Source organism: Daphnia pulex, chromosome 9 (genome assembly GCF_021134715.1).
Source record: "Daphnia pulex isolate KAP4 chromosome 9, ASM2113471v1".
Taxonomy (NCBI): Eukaryota; Metazoa; Arthropoda; class Branchiopoda; order Diplostraca; family Daphniidae; genus Daphnia; species Daphnia pulex.
The window spans coordinates 3246306-3263746 of record NC_060025.1 but is presented as its reverse complement, the minus strand read 5'-3'; the positions used below and the strand labels follow the sequence as shown (position 1 = coordinate 3263746).

At 43.3% G+C, this 17441-nt stretch overlaps 2 protein-coding genes across 2 annotated transcripts; one reads left to right on the top strand and one right to left on the bottom strand.

The window, feature by feature from the left end:
• Nucleotides 1-1553: 1553 nt before the first annotated feature.
• On the top strand, nucleotides 1554-4109 carry LOC124202705. Its single transcript, XM_046599083.1, has 2 exons — nucleotides 1554-2325; nucleotides 3832-4109. Exons 1-2 carry the CDS (start codon nucleotides 1589-1591, stop codon nucleotides 3917-3919), a joined length of 825 nt encoding a protein of 274 aa, XP_046455039.1. The 5' UTR covers nucleotides 1554-1588; the 3' UTR covers nucleotides 3920-4109.
• A 93-nt stretch (nucleotides 4110-4202) lies between these two features.
• Nucleotides 4203-16074, bottom strand: LOC124202704 (glypican-5-like). Its single transcript, XM_046599082.1, has 7 exons — nucleotides 15398-16074; nucleotides 14156-14314; nucleotides 10646-11460; nucleotides 7342-7667; nucleotides 5516-5642; nucleotides 5120-5441; nucleotides 4203-5047 (listed from the first exon to the last, which is right to left on the bottom strand). Exons 1-7 carry the CDS (start codon nucleotides 15612-15614, stop codon nucleotides 4827-4829), a joined length of 2187 nt encoding a protein of 728 aa, XP_046455038.1. The 5' UTR covers nucleotides 15615-16074; the 3' UTR covers nucleotides 4203-4826.
• Nucleotides 16075-17441: the final 1367 nt, after the last annotated feature.

The following is a 17441-nucleotide window of genomic DNA, read 5'->3' as shown; positions in this document are numbered from 1 at the left end:
TCATTTCAATATTTATTATTATTGTTGTTGTTGGTTGGTTGTTGTGTGTTCTTGTTGTTGTTCTTGTTATTTTTTTTCTTCTTTTTCTTCATCATCCGCACGCAGCACATTTACATACAAGATCGAGCTCGATCGTCGTCCACATTCGGCGGTATCACATTTCACGCATTCCACGAACGGAGGAGGAGGGAAACACGAGCAAAAAAGAAACAAATCGATCAAAAAGGAGAGAGAGAGAGAAAGAGACAAAAGACACAATTTGAATGTTTTTTTAAAAACAGCAACAAAAATGAACAAGTTCTTTGTTTCCGAGAGAACAAAACAATTTCTTTTTTTCACCACTAACAACGTCGCAATTTTATTTTTTCGAAATTCTCTTTTTTTTTTTTTTTTAGTTTTTATTTTTAATTTTTTTTTTGCGGAAAAAAAAGAATGTAGAAAAATGTAATAGTAATTCGAAAAAAAAAGAAACGTGAAGGAGGGGACTGTACAGTACAATTCAAAAAAGAAAACACAAAAATTCATTTATCGATTTTTTGCATATTTTTCACCAACCAAATCAGAAGGGAGTGTGGAGAGCCTTTAAACGAGGATGAATCGAATTTGGCACGGTCTTAATCAATTAATAATACACTAAATAATTATTCAGAAAAAAAATGTTTCAAACCAAAAAATTAATTTTGGGTCTTTTTTTTAATGCAAATTACAACGGGGAAGGAAAAACATTTTTTCTTTTTCAAAACGCGGGAAATTATTATTTTTTTTTTTTTTAAATTGGTGTCGTGCGCTTCGAACGCGGATATTTCAAGAAAAGCGCAGAGAAAATGTGGTGGGGAAATAATCGGAATTAAATCGCTTTTCCAGTTCCAAATTCATTTTTCCAAGTTTAGTTTTTTTTTCACGACAAAAATTTAAAAAGAAAGCGTGTTTTTATTTTTTAAAAATGTAGTGGGGCATGAGATTTTGTAAGTAATAGTAGTAGTAGTGCTATTAGTATAGTCCATTAAATTCGATCCCATTCAATTCAAATCTCTCTCTTGTTCCTTCCTTGTTTCAAATTGTTGACCCTTGGCGCGCGACAGAACTTTTGTTGCACTGACTAGGGGCTCGGGGGTCGCGCAATTCCCGTTTTTTTTACTATTTTCAAATCGTTCTTATTTTTTAACTTTTATTTTCAAAAAAAAAAATGTGTGGAATCTAACGCGAACGAATTGCTTATTGTTTTTCAAAAAAATTATTAAAAAGAGGAGGGAATCATCTTCGATGGCTGCTGTCGTCGTCAAATACAGAGCAAATATTTGAATTCAATTATTTTGCTGGACGGAAGTCGGGTCATGCCCCCCAATTTTTTCCCCCTCTAATAAACCCCCCTTTTCCCACCCAAAACTTCAAAAAAAAATTCCGCAATCCCTTCAGAATTGTCGGTAAATTCGTTCGACATTGACTGTGTGCGACCTCTATATTTCAGCTGCTTCTCAGCAAACAAAAGAACAACAAAAACGGGGGATAGGTGAGAGATGGCGCTCAGGTGGGCGGACCTTTCCCTTAGACACATCAGATCTCTTTTCGCTCTCGTTGTGCAAACATCATGTCGGATCCCGAACAGTCAAGCGATTCTAGCTCAAATTCTAGTAGTTCAGGCTCCGACTCATCAAGAAGAGGAGGCGTAAAGAAATTTCGTCTCTCAAGTGAAAAGTCAGCTAGTTTGGCCGACTGGGTCGTATCGGGTTTAGATGACACTCGAGCGAAAAGTGCTAGAGAGGCCTTTAGACCCAAGCTAAAGAAGAACGCCGACCTGCTGATCAACCCCAATCTAGATGATGCATTCTACATCCGGCTGAAGGCAGTTAAGTCATCTTCGGCAGCCAAGGTCAACATCGACCCAATCGAGAAAATCTACAGAAATCAAACCTTCAAGATCCTTGACTTAGTCAAGCCCATCATGTTTCTAGCAAGTCGGCTCAAGAAAAAGAAGAAATCCCGAGCCGACGCCAAGGCGGTCAAAACAGCTCTGAAGCTCTGGGCGGTGGTGTACCACGACATCACGAACGCGCGACGCCGCAACATTCTGGCCCAAATCTACCCGCAGAATATTGGACTGCTAGACGACAAAGCTGTCCTGCCAACGGGTGGAGAACACCTCTTCGGTCCGAAGTTCACCCAGGCCCTGGTCGAGCAAGTGAAAACTCTGAACGCTCTCGAAAACGCGGGAGCCCCTCGCGCGCCCGGATCTAAAGGTGGTCATGATCAACGCCAATCGAGTCGCGATTTCAGCCACCCCCCTTCATCTTCAGGCGGTCGCTATTCCAATTTTAAAGGATCTCGGTATGTCCAATCTATTCTCCTTTCCTTTTATGGGTTTTTTCTCTTGGACGCATAGCGCGTTTTTATGTTAAATTGTCAAGACCGGCTTTCGATCGGTGGAATTTATCAACGGTGGCCCCATATCTACAACTAAATTCTATTTGTGATCCCGTCCAATTATTCGGGAGCGGGTTGGCTCACCAAGTTGAACTTGATTGACTCATACTTGTCGGTCTCAATTTTTTTTCCTATTTTTGAAGGCCTTTTGAAATTCCTTCAGTTTAAATGGGGGCGTTTTCTTCGAATTCGTGCCCCCCCCCTCCTTCGTTTTAAACTCAATGTGATGGGCGTTCACCAGACTAGCAAGGGGAGTGGTAACCTTCCTGCGGAAGAACGACCTTCGCCTCGAACTTTATTGGGATGAGATTTTAATCTCGGCGCACGGGTATAGAATTGCCCCAGCACACTTCCGTGCTCTTCGGATCCCCTTAGATTCCAAACCGGATGATCATCTGATCAGGTCAAGAGAGCAATTTACGCTTTCGGCACGTTTACAAGAGGCTCTTAGAAATCCTTCTTGGGTGGTTTCAAAGGCAGATTTTACATCTGGCCGTCCGCTCAGTTTTCCCGACGACGGATTTGTCCAGGGCGTCGGATGCATCCTTTTTAAAGAAGGGAGGGGGGCAGTATGAAACGAATAAGGACTAGGAAACTAGCCGAGATTGCCCTAGCAACACCACTGACCTCCCGTCCCTGATAGAGCTAGCAACGGAAATTCCGCTCCTTCTCTTCCCATCCAAGTAGGCTGATCTCCCCGTTGGGGGAGGGTCATCCATTGACAGGAACGAATCCATCTGTTTTATCGCTCGGTGGTTCTCCGGAGTTGTCTGGAAGAACGAACCTTTCCGAAGGAAATTATCGAGCTCATACTGGGAGCAATTCGATCGAATACGCACCCTGCATACCAGTCCGCTGAGGTCGCTTGGAGCAGTTGGTGTAAGCAACGGAACCACAACTCTCTGTTGTCTGGCGTCAAGGAGGTATTAGCTTTTCCTTGTTAATTTTCATTCCAGCAAGAGCTGCAGCACGGTGGGAAGGAACCCTCCGACAACTATTCGTATGAAAGAGTATTGACGCCTTTTTAGACGAAATGCCGATTTGGTGGCGCATCCATGTTACACAGTCCAGCAGGGCTCCCACGAGCTCCAATTTTCAATCAGGCGTTGGTAACTGTCGACCATCAGGGGGTCTTATCTTATATCTTATTATATCTGATTATATCTTGCTTTAAAGACACAGTCAATGTCGAACGAATTTACCGACAATTTGTAAATTGTTCGAGCGAGCTTTAGCTCGCGATGAGCAATTTGGATTGTTGGGGGAATGGAGTGAAGACATTGACTGTCTTCTAACCACCCATCCCGCCCACTTCATTCCCGTTATCATTATATTATTTAACTTGAATTAGGTGCAGCATCTGATTATTGACGGCCCACTAATTCCTCTTTCCTTCTATCTTTTTGCTAGATACAACAATGATAGCCGCAGATCCAATTTCGACCGTGGCTCACCCAATCCCGCCAATAAAGGCGATCAGAACAACAACAACAAATAGGCCATTTGAACCATGGATCACCTTACACATTTTCCGTTAAGCCAGATCCACAGTTTGTTTTTGCTTCCAATTCTGATGTGTCTAAGGGAAAGGTCCGCCCACCTGAGCGCCATCTCTCACCTATCCCCCGTTTTTGTTGTTCTTTTGTTTGCTGAGAAGCAGCTGAAATATAGAGGTCGCACACAGTCAATGTCTTCACTCCATTCCCCCAACAATCCAAATTGCTCATCGCGAGCTAAAGCTCGCTCGAACAATTTACAAATTATTATTATTATTTGTTTCATTTCTTGTTTTAGTATTACTAAGTATCAGCATTAGTCATTATTTGCATACACACGCGGACGCCTTAGCTATCAAACGTCGTCAAGTGAATGTGAAAGTATTAATTCATTTTTTCGACATTAAATTAATTGAAATGAATAATAAAAAGAGAATTGAGAGATGAAGAGGGTGTGTGTGTGAGATAACCAAACCGAACGCTAGATGGCGGTGGCGTCTGCTAATACCCCCGAAATCAATTCCTCTTTCCCCCCATCCACACACACACACACACACACACACCGTACAGGCAACACATGCGAGGCTTTGCTATCACACGAGCGCTACACCTACTTATATTTATAATGTGTGTTTGCGTGTGTGTGTGTGTGTGTGTGTCATTTATATATAAATATATTCAAATTTAAAAAAAAGTTGGGCCAAAAAAAATTAATTTGTTTAAGTTTTTCTTTTTTTTAGACTTGAATGTAAATTGTAAGCGAGGGGGGAGGGGGTCAAAAGTCATAAAATTAAAAAAAAAAAGTACCGATTATTGCATTCAATTTGTTAAAAAAGTGTCTGTGTAGTGTGTTGTGTGTGCAGTGGGAGGGGGTAGGGAGTGTGTTGGGTGTGTATGTGTTAAGACTCTCTATACAAATGGCCGGAAGCTGGATGAGACTCTGAGAGCCACGACGAGGCAGAGGGCAAGCAAGGCAGACGACGAGATATTTGATGTCCGGCTGCTTCCGGAACTGCCTCCACTTCCTCCGGCTCCTCCTCCTCCGGCCGCTCCACCAGCTCCTCCTCCTGTCGGTCCGTTGACTGTGACGCGTGGCGTCGTTTCACCGTTGATTTCAATGTCGTCAGATCCTTTGGATTTCGATCAAAAATAAACAAAAAATACAACATTCGTCATTGTCTCGTTTGAATTTATCGACTTACCCGGTTTCTTGGATTGGCCTCCGCCTCCGCCTCCGCCTCCGCTCTCGCTGTCCTCCCAGTCGCCGCCAGGGTGTGGTCCCTGGCCGGAGCCGGAACCGTCCAGATCGCCATCGGGAAATCCGTGTCCAACTCCTCCAGTGCCATCGTCATCCGGCTCCGAATCAGATCCATCCCATCCGCCTCGGCCGTGTCCGCCTCCCATGCCAGTTCCGGCGCCGTTGCCAGAACCTTCGTTGCTTCCACCATCTGGCGATCCTGATCCGAAATCCGCCATCACCAAAGAGTCGGGCTCGGGAGCTGCCACCGTTTTACTAATCAAAACCTACAACAAAAATAATAATAATTCACAAAAATTAAATTCAATCTAAATCAAATTTCAAATATTTATATTTTTACCTGTCTGACGTGTCTAAGCCGATCGCTGAGCTGGACCAGATGGGAATCGACATCACTTCTAGACACTCGAACTTCCGCATTGTATTTCTGAGCTCCGATGCCAATCCCGGAAATGGGTTTAGTGTACCTTTAGAACAAAACCAAACAAAAAATACAAAATATAAATAAATATAAAAAGAAATGTCCCTGCGATTAACAATTTGATTCCGAATAATGAATTCCACAGACAAGAGCCATAAAAAGAAGACAAGAATTTCCCCGGTTGAGAGAGAGAGAGAGAAACCGGATTGTTGTCCATCCCAAATCGAGAGAAAAGAAAAACATTTTCCCAATGTGTTGTGTGTGTGTGTCCCCAGACAGAAGTTATCGGATGTTGTCTGCGATATAGAGAGAATGCTAATATATAAACCGAAAGAGATGGAGTAGAACCCGGATGACGGATCACCTGTTCATCTCTTCTTCTTCTCTCGTCTATGGAGAGAGAGAGAAAAAGTCGAAAAACAAGGAACGCGTAAAAATGAGCTTTAACAGAGAGAGAGAGAGAGAAAAAGAGGAGCGATTCCCATCAAAAGAACCAAATTCATCACTTTGTGGGCTCCTCGTTGGTCCAGTGGGCAACTTGTTATTTTCATCATCAAAAGGGAAAAAAAAGCTTTTAAAATTTGGTTTTTCCTTTAACATATGGAATTCTCGTGTTGTTCCAGACCAAGCGACATTTCACCCCCAGACGACGTATAAGGTCAAAAATATAAAGGAATTTATATTCTTTTTTTTTTGAAGATGATACCATCTACTCTAGGGCTACAACCCCCCCCTGTTATAAAAAACCGGTGGCCGAGTCCCCCCCCCCCCCACTAGACTTAATGGAAGAGCTGCCCGTCTACCAAAATAAAAACAATGTGTCTAATCTCGATTGAATTGCAATTAATCAACGACCTCGAAAAATCGGCCCAGGTATAATCTTTTTTTTTGTCTTGTCCAGGGGAGAGACCAGTAAAATGAATTTCCCTTTTTTCTAAAACAGAAAATAAAAGAAAGAAAAAAGGAAAAGTTAACAGAGAAGAAGAAGAAAAAAAAAATGTCACTGGAGACGAAAAAAAAAAGTTTTTATTTTGCCGCCGCCGGAATTCCTCGTCCCCTATTAAGGTTGGCATTCCGCTCGTCACGCTGCTGACCATTTTAGGTGAGAGACAGCTGGAGGGAGGTCAACTTAGTGATAAAGAAGAAGAAGAAGAAGAAGAAGAAGCGAGTTTATATCGAAAACGGAAACATCCGCCTAACAACCGGCCATCCACAAAATGGCGACTTTTCACGAAAAAAAATAAAAAATAAAAAGAATTTTCTAATATTAAAACGAGGTTCGTTATCTTGACGTTTTGTCGCTTCCCCTGGAAGAAGAAAAAAAAACTTTTACCTGGAAAAAAAAAATGTCGTCATGTGGCGGCGGTCATCCAACCGTTTGAAGCGCCACAGAAAAAAAGATTTCAGGTACAACAGTTAAGAGAGAGAGAGAGAGCGCCACCATTAAAAATAACAAGGTTCTCAAAAATGAAAGACTATGGCTGCTGGCTGGTTGGCTGGCCATAGTCTGTGTGTGTGTGTGCAAAACACAATTTGGAGACGACGATAATAATAATAAAAAAGAAAAGCGGAATTTAAAAAAGAACTACCGCCACAAACGACCTGCCCCCCAGCCACACACACACACACAAACTAATATCTACACTGACTGGCCAATAAATGGACTTGTCGCCATTTTGGCGAGACGTTCAGACTCTCTTCTTCTTCTTCTTGAGTTGTGTCGAAATGAGAAGGAAAAAACTTACTCTGCAAATCTCTGGCCGTTCCAGCAGTTTGACTGGTCGTCGCTCATGACGGCCTGGAAAGGCGTCCCCGGTTGGGCGCAAACAGCGTCCGGCAAGTTGGAATAGAAACCGCGGGCAGCGGCCAACATGGGCAGGAGCGACTCGAGTCGCGACTTTAATCCGCCGCCTTGGCCGCCTTCCAGGACGGGACTCAAATCTTCGACGGGCTGCGGCTGGACGGCCACCAAAGGCGAAGCGGACGACGATTCAGCGTCCGAAGTAGCCGAATCGTCGCCGGAAGAGGCTCCATCTTTGCCCGTCCCGTTTTCACCGCACATTTTCTTGACCTGGTGGAGAAAAAAAGAGAAATTTTCGTTTAGAAAACGGACTACATAAATTACATTTGCATAAAAGAAGGATCGATACGGATAAAGTGGAAAGGTGTCGGAGCTGGCCATAAATCACGGCCAACAATTTAGAAAGAAAAAGAGAAAAACTCTCACGCAATCCATTTGAATAAGTATTTTCTTCCTATCTTTATCTTTGAGAGTGGCCAGCGTATCTAATCGGCAAGGGCCTTTGAGTCCTTTTCTCCTTTTACAAACAAAACACACAAAAAATCTGTTTTTCTTTCCAGTGATGTTTCAATTTTTAACATTTCGATTTGCATAGAGCTGGCCACACCTACCTGGACCGATTCGTTTAATTTTGTCAATTCCATCGCGAAAAATTGTTTCCGACACGTCCCAGACCCTCCCACCCCATCCGACTCGATAGAGAGAAAGTCGGCAAGGTGTTTTGCTCTCCCACAAAAAGTCAAAGAGGATGAGCATCAAAATGCCATCCGTCAATGTCAAACGGTGTATATACCCCACACCTTATTTTCTTCTTCTTCTTCTTTTTCCTCATCAACCCACACGCACTGTACGTGAATATTGTGCCGAGCCCACCCACTCGCCCAGGCTGGTAGAGACGAGAGAGAAAGAGAAAAAGCAATCATCATCTTTCTGGCCCCCTGGTGGCCAGGTGAGTAAACTCACTAGTCCATCATTTCTTCCGTCTTCTTCTTTCCTTTTCGTTGTGTCTGTTCGATTGCGAGGAGGAATCTGACGAAAGACAAGCGGGAAACGCCCAATTACGACACTCCTTCAACCCCATGGGGTTCAAAGGAATGATAATAGGAAAGGAGGATCTATTGGTTACCACCACCAACCATCACTGGGCTATGAAGAAATCACAAGGAGTGTGTGTGTGTGTGTCAAGTGGGGGTGACCCAGACACTTTTTCCCCCCTTTTTGAAATTAGAAATGACTGGGGGGTAAAAATAAAAAAATAAAATTTTCATCTTCTTTTTTTCTTTCAGGCCATTCGATTTGGTAAATTATCGCATGACGCAATTTCGATTCATTTCAAATGTGTGGGAACCCGACAACCACCCACCACCTCTGACGTCAGTTGGACCCGCACCTTCTTCTTCTTCTTTAGCGACAAAGAAAACGAACTGCATTCAAAAAGGTGCGCTCGTGAGCGATTCGTGCAAAAAACATTTTTCAAAATGTCCCGCCGCGATTTTATTTGTTTTGCGCCCAAGAAAAATTCAAATTTTCAAAACAACATCCGGTTGGCCATTTTTTTTTTAAAGAAGAATTTCACAGTGTGTGTGTGTGGCTTAGTGGAGGAGTGGTTTATCTGATTGATTTAAGCGATCGAATGGGGGCAAGGTAGAAAAAGAAAAAAAATTCTTCAGGTGAATGGAGGGGGCGGATCGTCGGCCTTTAAGAAAAGAAACAAAAGAAGAAGAGTCACCACCACCCGAAAAGAGAAAAAAAAAAGCAATTCACTTTTATCCCCTCTCTATCCAACGTCTTTTGTCCCTGGGTAGAAACAAAAAGAAAAAACTTTTGAAAAATTCCCTAAAAAGAACATTCCTCCACTTCTCTCCCCACCACTTGACTGCTGTTGAAAACCCCCACCACCGACCACCACCACATAAAAACTCAAAGGGGTTCAAAGGTTGGACACACACCGGATGTGTTCAAGAAGATCAACTAAAAAATAATAAAAACAAAAAAATATTATTATCATCCATTTCCCTTTTTAGGCTCGACTTGATTCTAACAAAAATTTTTTGTTTTTTTTTTTATTAAAGGAAGCGAATTTAGTTCAATCAAAAAGGACCCCCCTTCGTTCATTTTATGTCAATGGCGTGATTTTCTCTCTCTCAACACATTTTTTCAAGGTTTCATCCGGCACACACCTGTTTTTTTTTTTTTTACTTTTTTTTGTTACCTTCATATGATGAAATCGTATCGAAAAAATGCGTTTGTTTGACCGCAATCTACTAGCCCATCTCCAACATTTTACAGCTCACGGGTAAAAGAAGTAGACACACACACACACAGAAAAAAAGGGACTTTTTTTTATGTTGTTGGTCGTTGACAGGAGTCATATGCGTGTTTCAATAGTTTGGGGCTTCTGCTGGATAGTTGGCAGGAATGTGTTTGATCAATCTTTTATTTTTCCAGGGGGGGATCTGTCCAGGTTCTAATGTCTTTGGGTATTTTTTGACGACCTGACAAACATGCACAAGGGACTGTGTGACTGCCGGAATTATTTTCCGACCCCCTCGTCTCATTGGCCCTCGGGGGACGACACTATTTTCCACGAAATAGCTTCTAATCCAGGCTCCTTGTTTTTTGGTACTTTCTGAAAATTAATTTTCAGCCGGAATAATCCGGATGGGATAGAAAGCGCAAGCGCTCGACATTCGATTTGTCGCGACGTCCATTTCTTCTTCTTGCCACCCCCCATAAAAAAGAAAAAAGTTGTTTTTTTCTCTTTTTCTTTTATGAGTAGCAATTCCGTCAACAACAAGAGAAATATACACACAATGGGCATCGTTCCAGTTCTCCTCTTTCCTAACGGTCGCCTCCAAATAAATGCGAACCCAATCAATAAACAACCAGACATCGTCGTCGTCGTCGTCTCGTTTTGCCTTCATTTTCTTGTTTGTGTCAAAACTGGCAAAATGCCCAGTGACTAAAAATTTTAAAAATAATTTTTTTTCTCTTCTTCTCTTCTTGTCTTATCGGCTGACACGCAAAACTACTTTCCGATAGCCATTAAAATACGCGCGTGTGTGTCCTATTGACTGGGCCAACAATAAAAATGGCCGCCTCTGTGCGCGCCCCGCCCTGGAAATTAAAAAAATAAAATTTTTGCCCCCCACCTATTTTGATGGATGATTACGTGGAAACGATTTGCATATTCGGGCCCAGCGTTGCCCAGGCAACGCTGCAAAGTCCCTGTATAAAAACAAACTGACCTTCTTTTCAAGGAGCGGCCCGTTTTCCAGGGCGTAGAGAACCGCCTCGGACAATCGGCTGTCGACGGACGAGAGAATGTCGTGCGGGCCCAGATCGGCCACGGCGGCGCCGGCCTTGTTGAGCAGAGCGGCCGCTAGGCGCTCCATCGCGTCCACCCACTCGTTCCACGGCTGGTCCACGTCGGCCACGGCCGCCAAACATCCGCGGGCCACGTTCGAGCAGAGGCCGCGACAGACTTGGCCGCCGCTGTTGACTAAAGTTGTCGTCGTCGTTGTCGTCGGTTGGCGCTTCAACGCCCGGCACTGGGCGCAGTAAGTGGCCCGGAGTAGAGCGTCGCGACATTGGCCGTTCAATTCGGCGTGATCCGTGGCGTTGAGGACGCGGGCGCCCAGGTCCAGGGCGGAAAGTAGAGAGCGAACCGCGTCCAGGCTCCTGGCCAGGCTGTTGGCCAGCCGTCGTGGAATCTCGCCAAACGGGCGCAATTCAGACTGGGCGTGCCGCAAACAGTCGACATAGTCCTGCGGCAGACGCTGGCCAAAGCTGTCGGCCGGCAGCGAGGGGCCCTGGACGCTCCTTGGGCTCTGGCCGTAGAGTCTGGGGAACAAGTCGTCGAAAAATCCGTTGACGGCGTCACTGACGTCCGCTGGATCGCCGCCACTGTCGCCACCATCGGCCGGAGGCGAAACGAATCGCTCCAATTGATCAAACAGCTGCTGGATCGGCTCCTTGGCCAGGAGGGCCAGTCTCTTGTACAGTTGGCCAAACATTGTCTGCGTCTTCATCATCGACGCTCTCACGTGTTGAACAACTTGACCTGAACAGAGAAAAAAAGAGAAAAAGTTTTTTGATTATTAGAAAAATCCAATTATTCGGTTGGCAACAGCAACACACACACACACGGCGGTGCATCTCATTATCCCGGCTCCTATTTTTGGGAGAGCTGGGCGAGTGGCGCAACTGGGCGAAAAACTCGTTTCATGTAATCAAGACGAACCAGGGGAATCGAAAATTAATGAAATCGGAGGACAAAAGAGTCGCGACGACAACGACATTGTCTGTCCATTGGCCAAATTATTTTTTGAAAAAATTTAAAATAAAAAAACATTTTTTCGAATTTTTTGGTTTTTCTTCTCTAGCGGTGGGCAAACAAATTTCTCGGTCGCCACGCCCGTTTCCAACAGCTGGCCAATAACAAACAGCTGGACACTTAAAACTCATCACCATAATTGATTAGATTTGGTAGGGAAAGGAGGAAATGATTGCGCAACTCGGAACAAAAACAAGTTGGGGCGACCTTTTTTTCTTCTTCCAAAGTCTCAAATAAATTTAACGGCTCTTGAATTTCTTTTGTCTCGACATCTCGCCCAGGTTAAAAGGTGGCGGCATCTTCCAACTTCCCCAAAGGTAAATATATATAAAAGAGAGAAAAAAAGGTAAAAAAGAAAGAAGAAGAAGATGAAGATAAAAGAGACGGACGGGCGACCAAAAAGAGAAGGTGGGCAACGAAATGGAATGCGGAGCCCGCGGCTTTTCGACGAGACCGAAAGGGCCCCCACCAACACAACTCTTGTCTTTTCTGTTCCAGTTATTTTTGTTTTATTCCCATGGATGTGTCCATTGATTTTTATTTTTCCCCAAAAAATTTTTTAAAAAATAAATAAAAATAATTTTGGGGTTTGATTCCACAGAGACTTTCTAGCAGCTCCAATAGTGTCGCCACTGTTTCTGATTTATGGGCGTCTTCGACCTACAAAAATTTTAATATTTAAAAAAAGATCCATTTCCTTATTGTATCGAAAAGAAAAAAAAATTATTATTCATTCGTTTATATTATATTCGAGTCATCCGGGCGGCCCGCATATAACAATAATAAAAAATAAAAATAAAATCGAAACACAAAAATTTCTCGATTCCACTCGACAGTTCCGGATTTCCTTCTCCCGACAAAAGGATTTTTTTTCTTCGTTCGTTCGTTGTGTCTAACCCACACACAAAGTCCAACAATTAACAGAATTTTTTGTGAGTGTGTGTCCTATCCACAGAAGCCCCTTAACTATTCAGAGAGTTATTATACAAGTAGAAAAATTGAGCCATTTAAACCCACCCAAAAAGTAGTCGTCCCCCTATCTCTTGAGAGTTAAGTGGGCCCCAGAAATTTTCTCTTCTTTTTTTCTCATGCCGGTTCTTCCAACTTCAACCGAGGGGTTGAAGAAAAATGCACAGGTCAGGCCACCCACGTTATGATATTACCTCCTTTTTCTTCTTCTTCTTTAAAATAATAAAAAAATAACCCAGTCGCCAGCTGACTTTTTGGCTTAATCCACACGAAAAGAAAAGAAAAAAATTATTATTCTTTTTACGACTAACCATCAAAAACCATTAGTCCTCGTTGGAAAGAATCAAATTAAGGCCCAGTAGCTCCTCGTAAAAACAAATCCCCAAACACACAACTAAAATTCTGGTTACAGAGAGAGAGAAGAAATATTTAATTACAATTATTGTTTGACTTTGGGGGTTGGTGAGCTGCTTTGCCGACGTGTCTGTACAGTATAGAATTCACTCGGACAGACAAATCCCAGTTTTTATTGAAATTCAAAATGCTCCCTGCCTCCTCTACCCTACCCTGGTATAGGTTTGACGTCATTGGCCGATCCGTGCGTTTGGCCAAGAATCACGTTCCATATTGCATGTCCATCGCCGTAAGGTCGTCGCCAAGGCAACACAAAAGAACTCGCAGCAGCAGAGCAGTGATGAATGTGTGTAAGGAAGGAAATAAAGGGTGTGTGTTTTGTTTCCATTGGCCCAGTGTGTGTCGAGATCGTGACTCACGATGACACACACACACAACATCCTCTCTTCACGATTGCCTCTACATTCGATTCTATTTGGGCGAGGCATCAAAGGAAGCAAGAGAAGAAAGGAGGCGATGACGAATGCGAAAGAAAAGAAGAAGGAAAAAATGCTCGAGTGGATTCCATGTTGAACAAAATGTCGGCGTGTCTACTCGACGACTTTTTCACATAGAGAAGAAGAAATAAAGAAAAAGGGGCCGATCCTTCGTGCCGATACGACACGCTCCACCAGAAAAAAAAAAAATTCCCGATATCGAATCCTCTTCACGCCCCAATGGCGTCACTCACCAGAAATATTTTTTTTTTCCCTTTTTTCTTCTTTTTTGGTTTTCCATCGATCGAAATTCAGAAGTTAAAAAACAAGAAAGAAGAAAGACCCAAAAAAATGTCTAATTAAAACGTGTAAATTCATTCAACGGTGCTCGACCTTCACCATCTTGTTGCTATCCCCCTGGCAACGTCGTGTTCACGGTTCCGTGAAATGTACAAATAGCCGAACGTTCGCAGGGAGAGAACGGAGAGAGCCGCCGTTTTTGGGCGACATGTCAAACAAAACCAAAAAAGGATTTCCTCTCTTTGGATAAAAATGTTTTCATGTTAGACAAGTTTGTTTTTGATTTTTCCAACCCCCGTCGACGATTGAATTGGGATTTTCACCTTGGATGGCAGTAGACGACTGGGTCAACGTGTGCCGCAGTTGATGGCTCGACTGGCGGACGGCGTGATGGAAATCCGATGCGGCCGAATGGCGCAGGGCAGACTCGACATTGGCCGGGCAACACGTCCGCTCTCCCTCGCAAACCAAACCGTTTCCACCTAGAAATTTAGAAAAATAATAATGAAATTTCGTTAAAAAATTGGAAGTTGAAGATGAGCCAAAAATGGACCCACCCACAAATCGGGAGACTAAACAACAAAAAATTTCCATAAATATCGGGATAGAAAGAAGTTAGTGAGACCGCAGCTGCTTTACAGAACTCGCCCGCCCCCCATTGATTCCCGAAAAAATCGAGGCCGAGGGAGAAAGGGGAGTGTGTGTGTAACACAACATCGTCTCCCGCGTTCACACGAGTCGGCGCCTTTTAAATTGACTTTTTTTTTAGGGGGAAAAAGTATTCCTATCACTTTTTAAAAAATGGTGTAAAAGTCCGGGTAGCCATTTTGGCGCCAGATTTGAAAAAGGGAAAAAAACTAGGCGATTGTGCGAATCAAAAGGAACGTTCATTTTTCACGCCACTGCAGAGACAAGGGCAAAAATAGTGGAGCGCTGCGCCATTTGGACACGGCCGACCTTGGGGGTGGTGGTGGCGGTGGCTCCCGCATCTTTTTTTTTTCTCTCTCCCGTTCCAGCGATGGATTTTCATCACCTAATGCAAAATGACGTTGCCAACTTTTTATTTGTTTCAACCCACCACCACCACCCCACCTCCTATCCGCATTATCGGCCAAAATATTTAGAAAAGCGACATGGCATCGGAATCCCGACCAAATTAATTACCCAAACAATAATCCAGAACGAAATATTTTTCGCCCACCAAACAAAAATGTTACTTTTCATTGTTCCTTTGTTTGCCTTGGCCACCACCACCACCATTTTTATTATAAACTATTAAAAACTTTTTTTCTCTCTCTTCCCCTTGGCCTTAAATGAACGTCGGTAAAAATCGATAACGAGGTGATAATAAAAAGAAAAAAACCCAGTGTGTGTGTGTACTTGTTGGTTTTTAAAAAGTAAATAGCCCAGGTAACAACGACACCAGACGGCAGCACATTTAGTGCAAAACGTTTTTCTTTTTTTTTCGTTTAGTTTTTAGTTAAAAGGGGAAACAGAAATTCGAATACGATATATAAACGTTTTGGTGGCATGGAAACTCACGAACTTTCCATTTTGGTACTAACCTGCGACAGGCGATTCACTAACCATGGCGGTCTGAGCCAGTTTGAGTGACGTCATGACATCACGGACCGAATCGCAGCTTCCTCCCGACGCCGGTAAGGCTCTGGCCATGAAATTCTGCGTCAACAGAGTCATCGCCAACAGCATGACGCCACATCTGCTAATTAAATTCACTCGACTCACGTCTACTAGACGTCCAAACATTTGCATTGGAGACATTTTTTGGTCGTTTTCTTTTTCAGCTCTTGGTTCAAAGTCACTTCCAACACGGCACACACGGCACACACACACAAAATCAACGTGACTATTTTCTTAGATTAATCCAGATGGCCGCGTGACAAAATCAAAATAAAAAAAGGGGAAAAAAAAGTTCGTTCGTTCGCTCCGACCACGCGTTTTCCCCCAACAACATCCAGACAGACGACAACACACTTGGACGCACTTAATTTTTGGAAAACCACATTCACTTGATTTTTGTTTTTAAATGTTGTTGCAGATGACACGATTTAATCAAATTTTTTTTTAATTTCTGCGAAAAAAGAGAAAACGCTGTCGAGTGTAAAATTAGCAAGGACGAACTAAAATAATACGGGGTGGGATGGGATTGTTACGTGTAAGGGGGAGCTGTGGCGGCGGCGACAGCTACGGAGCGCGGCCAACACTTGACTGAAAAGATCCGGTTCGACCCCGGGCCCGACATCAACACTGGTGACGTCACAGTACCCGAACCGCAGGGTTTTTTTTGTGTGTCTCTCTCTCTCCTTTGCTCAAAAGGGGGAGGAGCTTGCCCACTCCTTCAATGGGAACGTTGCCAAATGGCGACGACAGCGCCTCTGACGGACAACCCAAAAGGCACTCTCTTTTCTTTACAATAATAACTTTTATATCCATGTATATAAATATATCTCTCCTTCTCTTTTTCAAAAATAAGAAAGAAGAAGAAGAAGACGATGTTGTTTTTTCTCTTTTTTCGCAGTCAGTTCGTTCGGGAGTGGAGAGAGTCCATGAAGTGGTGGCGCTGTGCCAAAAAGACCCCCCCAACAACATTCCATTTCCTGAAAGCATCTCGTTCTCTCTCTCTACACGCACAGACATGCAGCAAAACTTTGATTTTTTTTTCTTCTTTAAAATAATAAATAAAAAAAACCTTTCGGCTAGCTTGGCTTTCACCGACATCTTTTGCACCATTTTCCCGTCATCTGCCCCGGGGGAGACTTTTTCAAGGAAAAACAAAAAAAAAAAATTATCCCAAAAAACAAAATGTCTGAAATTTTACTTTTTTTGTCTAAAATTAAGCCGATATTATTTATTGTGGCGGGTTATAGATCCTAGCCAAAGCCAGTCAGCTGTGTGAATGGATGCTGATGAATGATTCCCTTTTGTTGCCATCAAAAGAATCGTCTGCAAAAATCGTCTTTTTCTAGCTCAGCAGGACACACAAAATGTTTCTTGATTAATTGAGAGAGCAGCAGCGCCCGGAGGAGTTGAAGAAGAAGTTTCCCCTTTCGCTGTCGGTTGCAGTAATTTCTCTTGTAGATGTGATGTTGCTCAACCGTGCGTGAAAAACCTTGTATGGCCGGCGTGTCCTTTTTTTTTCTTTCCTTTTCGCTCTCGATTGGACCCGCCCCGTGGCCGGCATTCAAGGATCAATATCTTGTTGACTCTTTGTGTGTGTGTACATTTTTTTTCTTCCCAAGATGGTGTGTCTCATTACCCAATAAGCTAACGAAGAATATCGGTCCAGCAATTGAATTATTTCAGGATATCGGATATTATAAGACACACACGAGTGTCGGCTTTCCTTTTTGCCAAGTAGCCAACGCCATCTATAATCGCTTAAATCAAATCGGCCAAATGAATTGGAAAAACTCCTTTCGCCCCCCTCCCACCTATTCTATCTATACAAGGGAATTAAAGAATTTTGAATGACTTTATCATAGGTAGGGAAATAAAAGGTTTTTCCAGGTATGTTATTATTTGAGACAGGCCCGTGTCGACCTTGAAGGCGCCAGGTAGGAATCGATCAAAGTGTCTCCTGGGTCTATC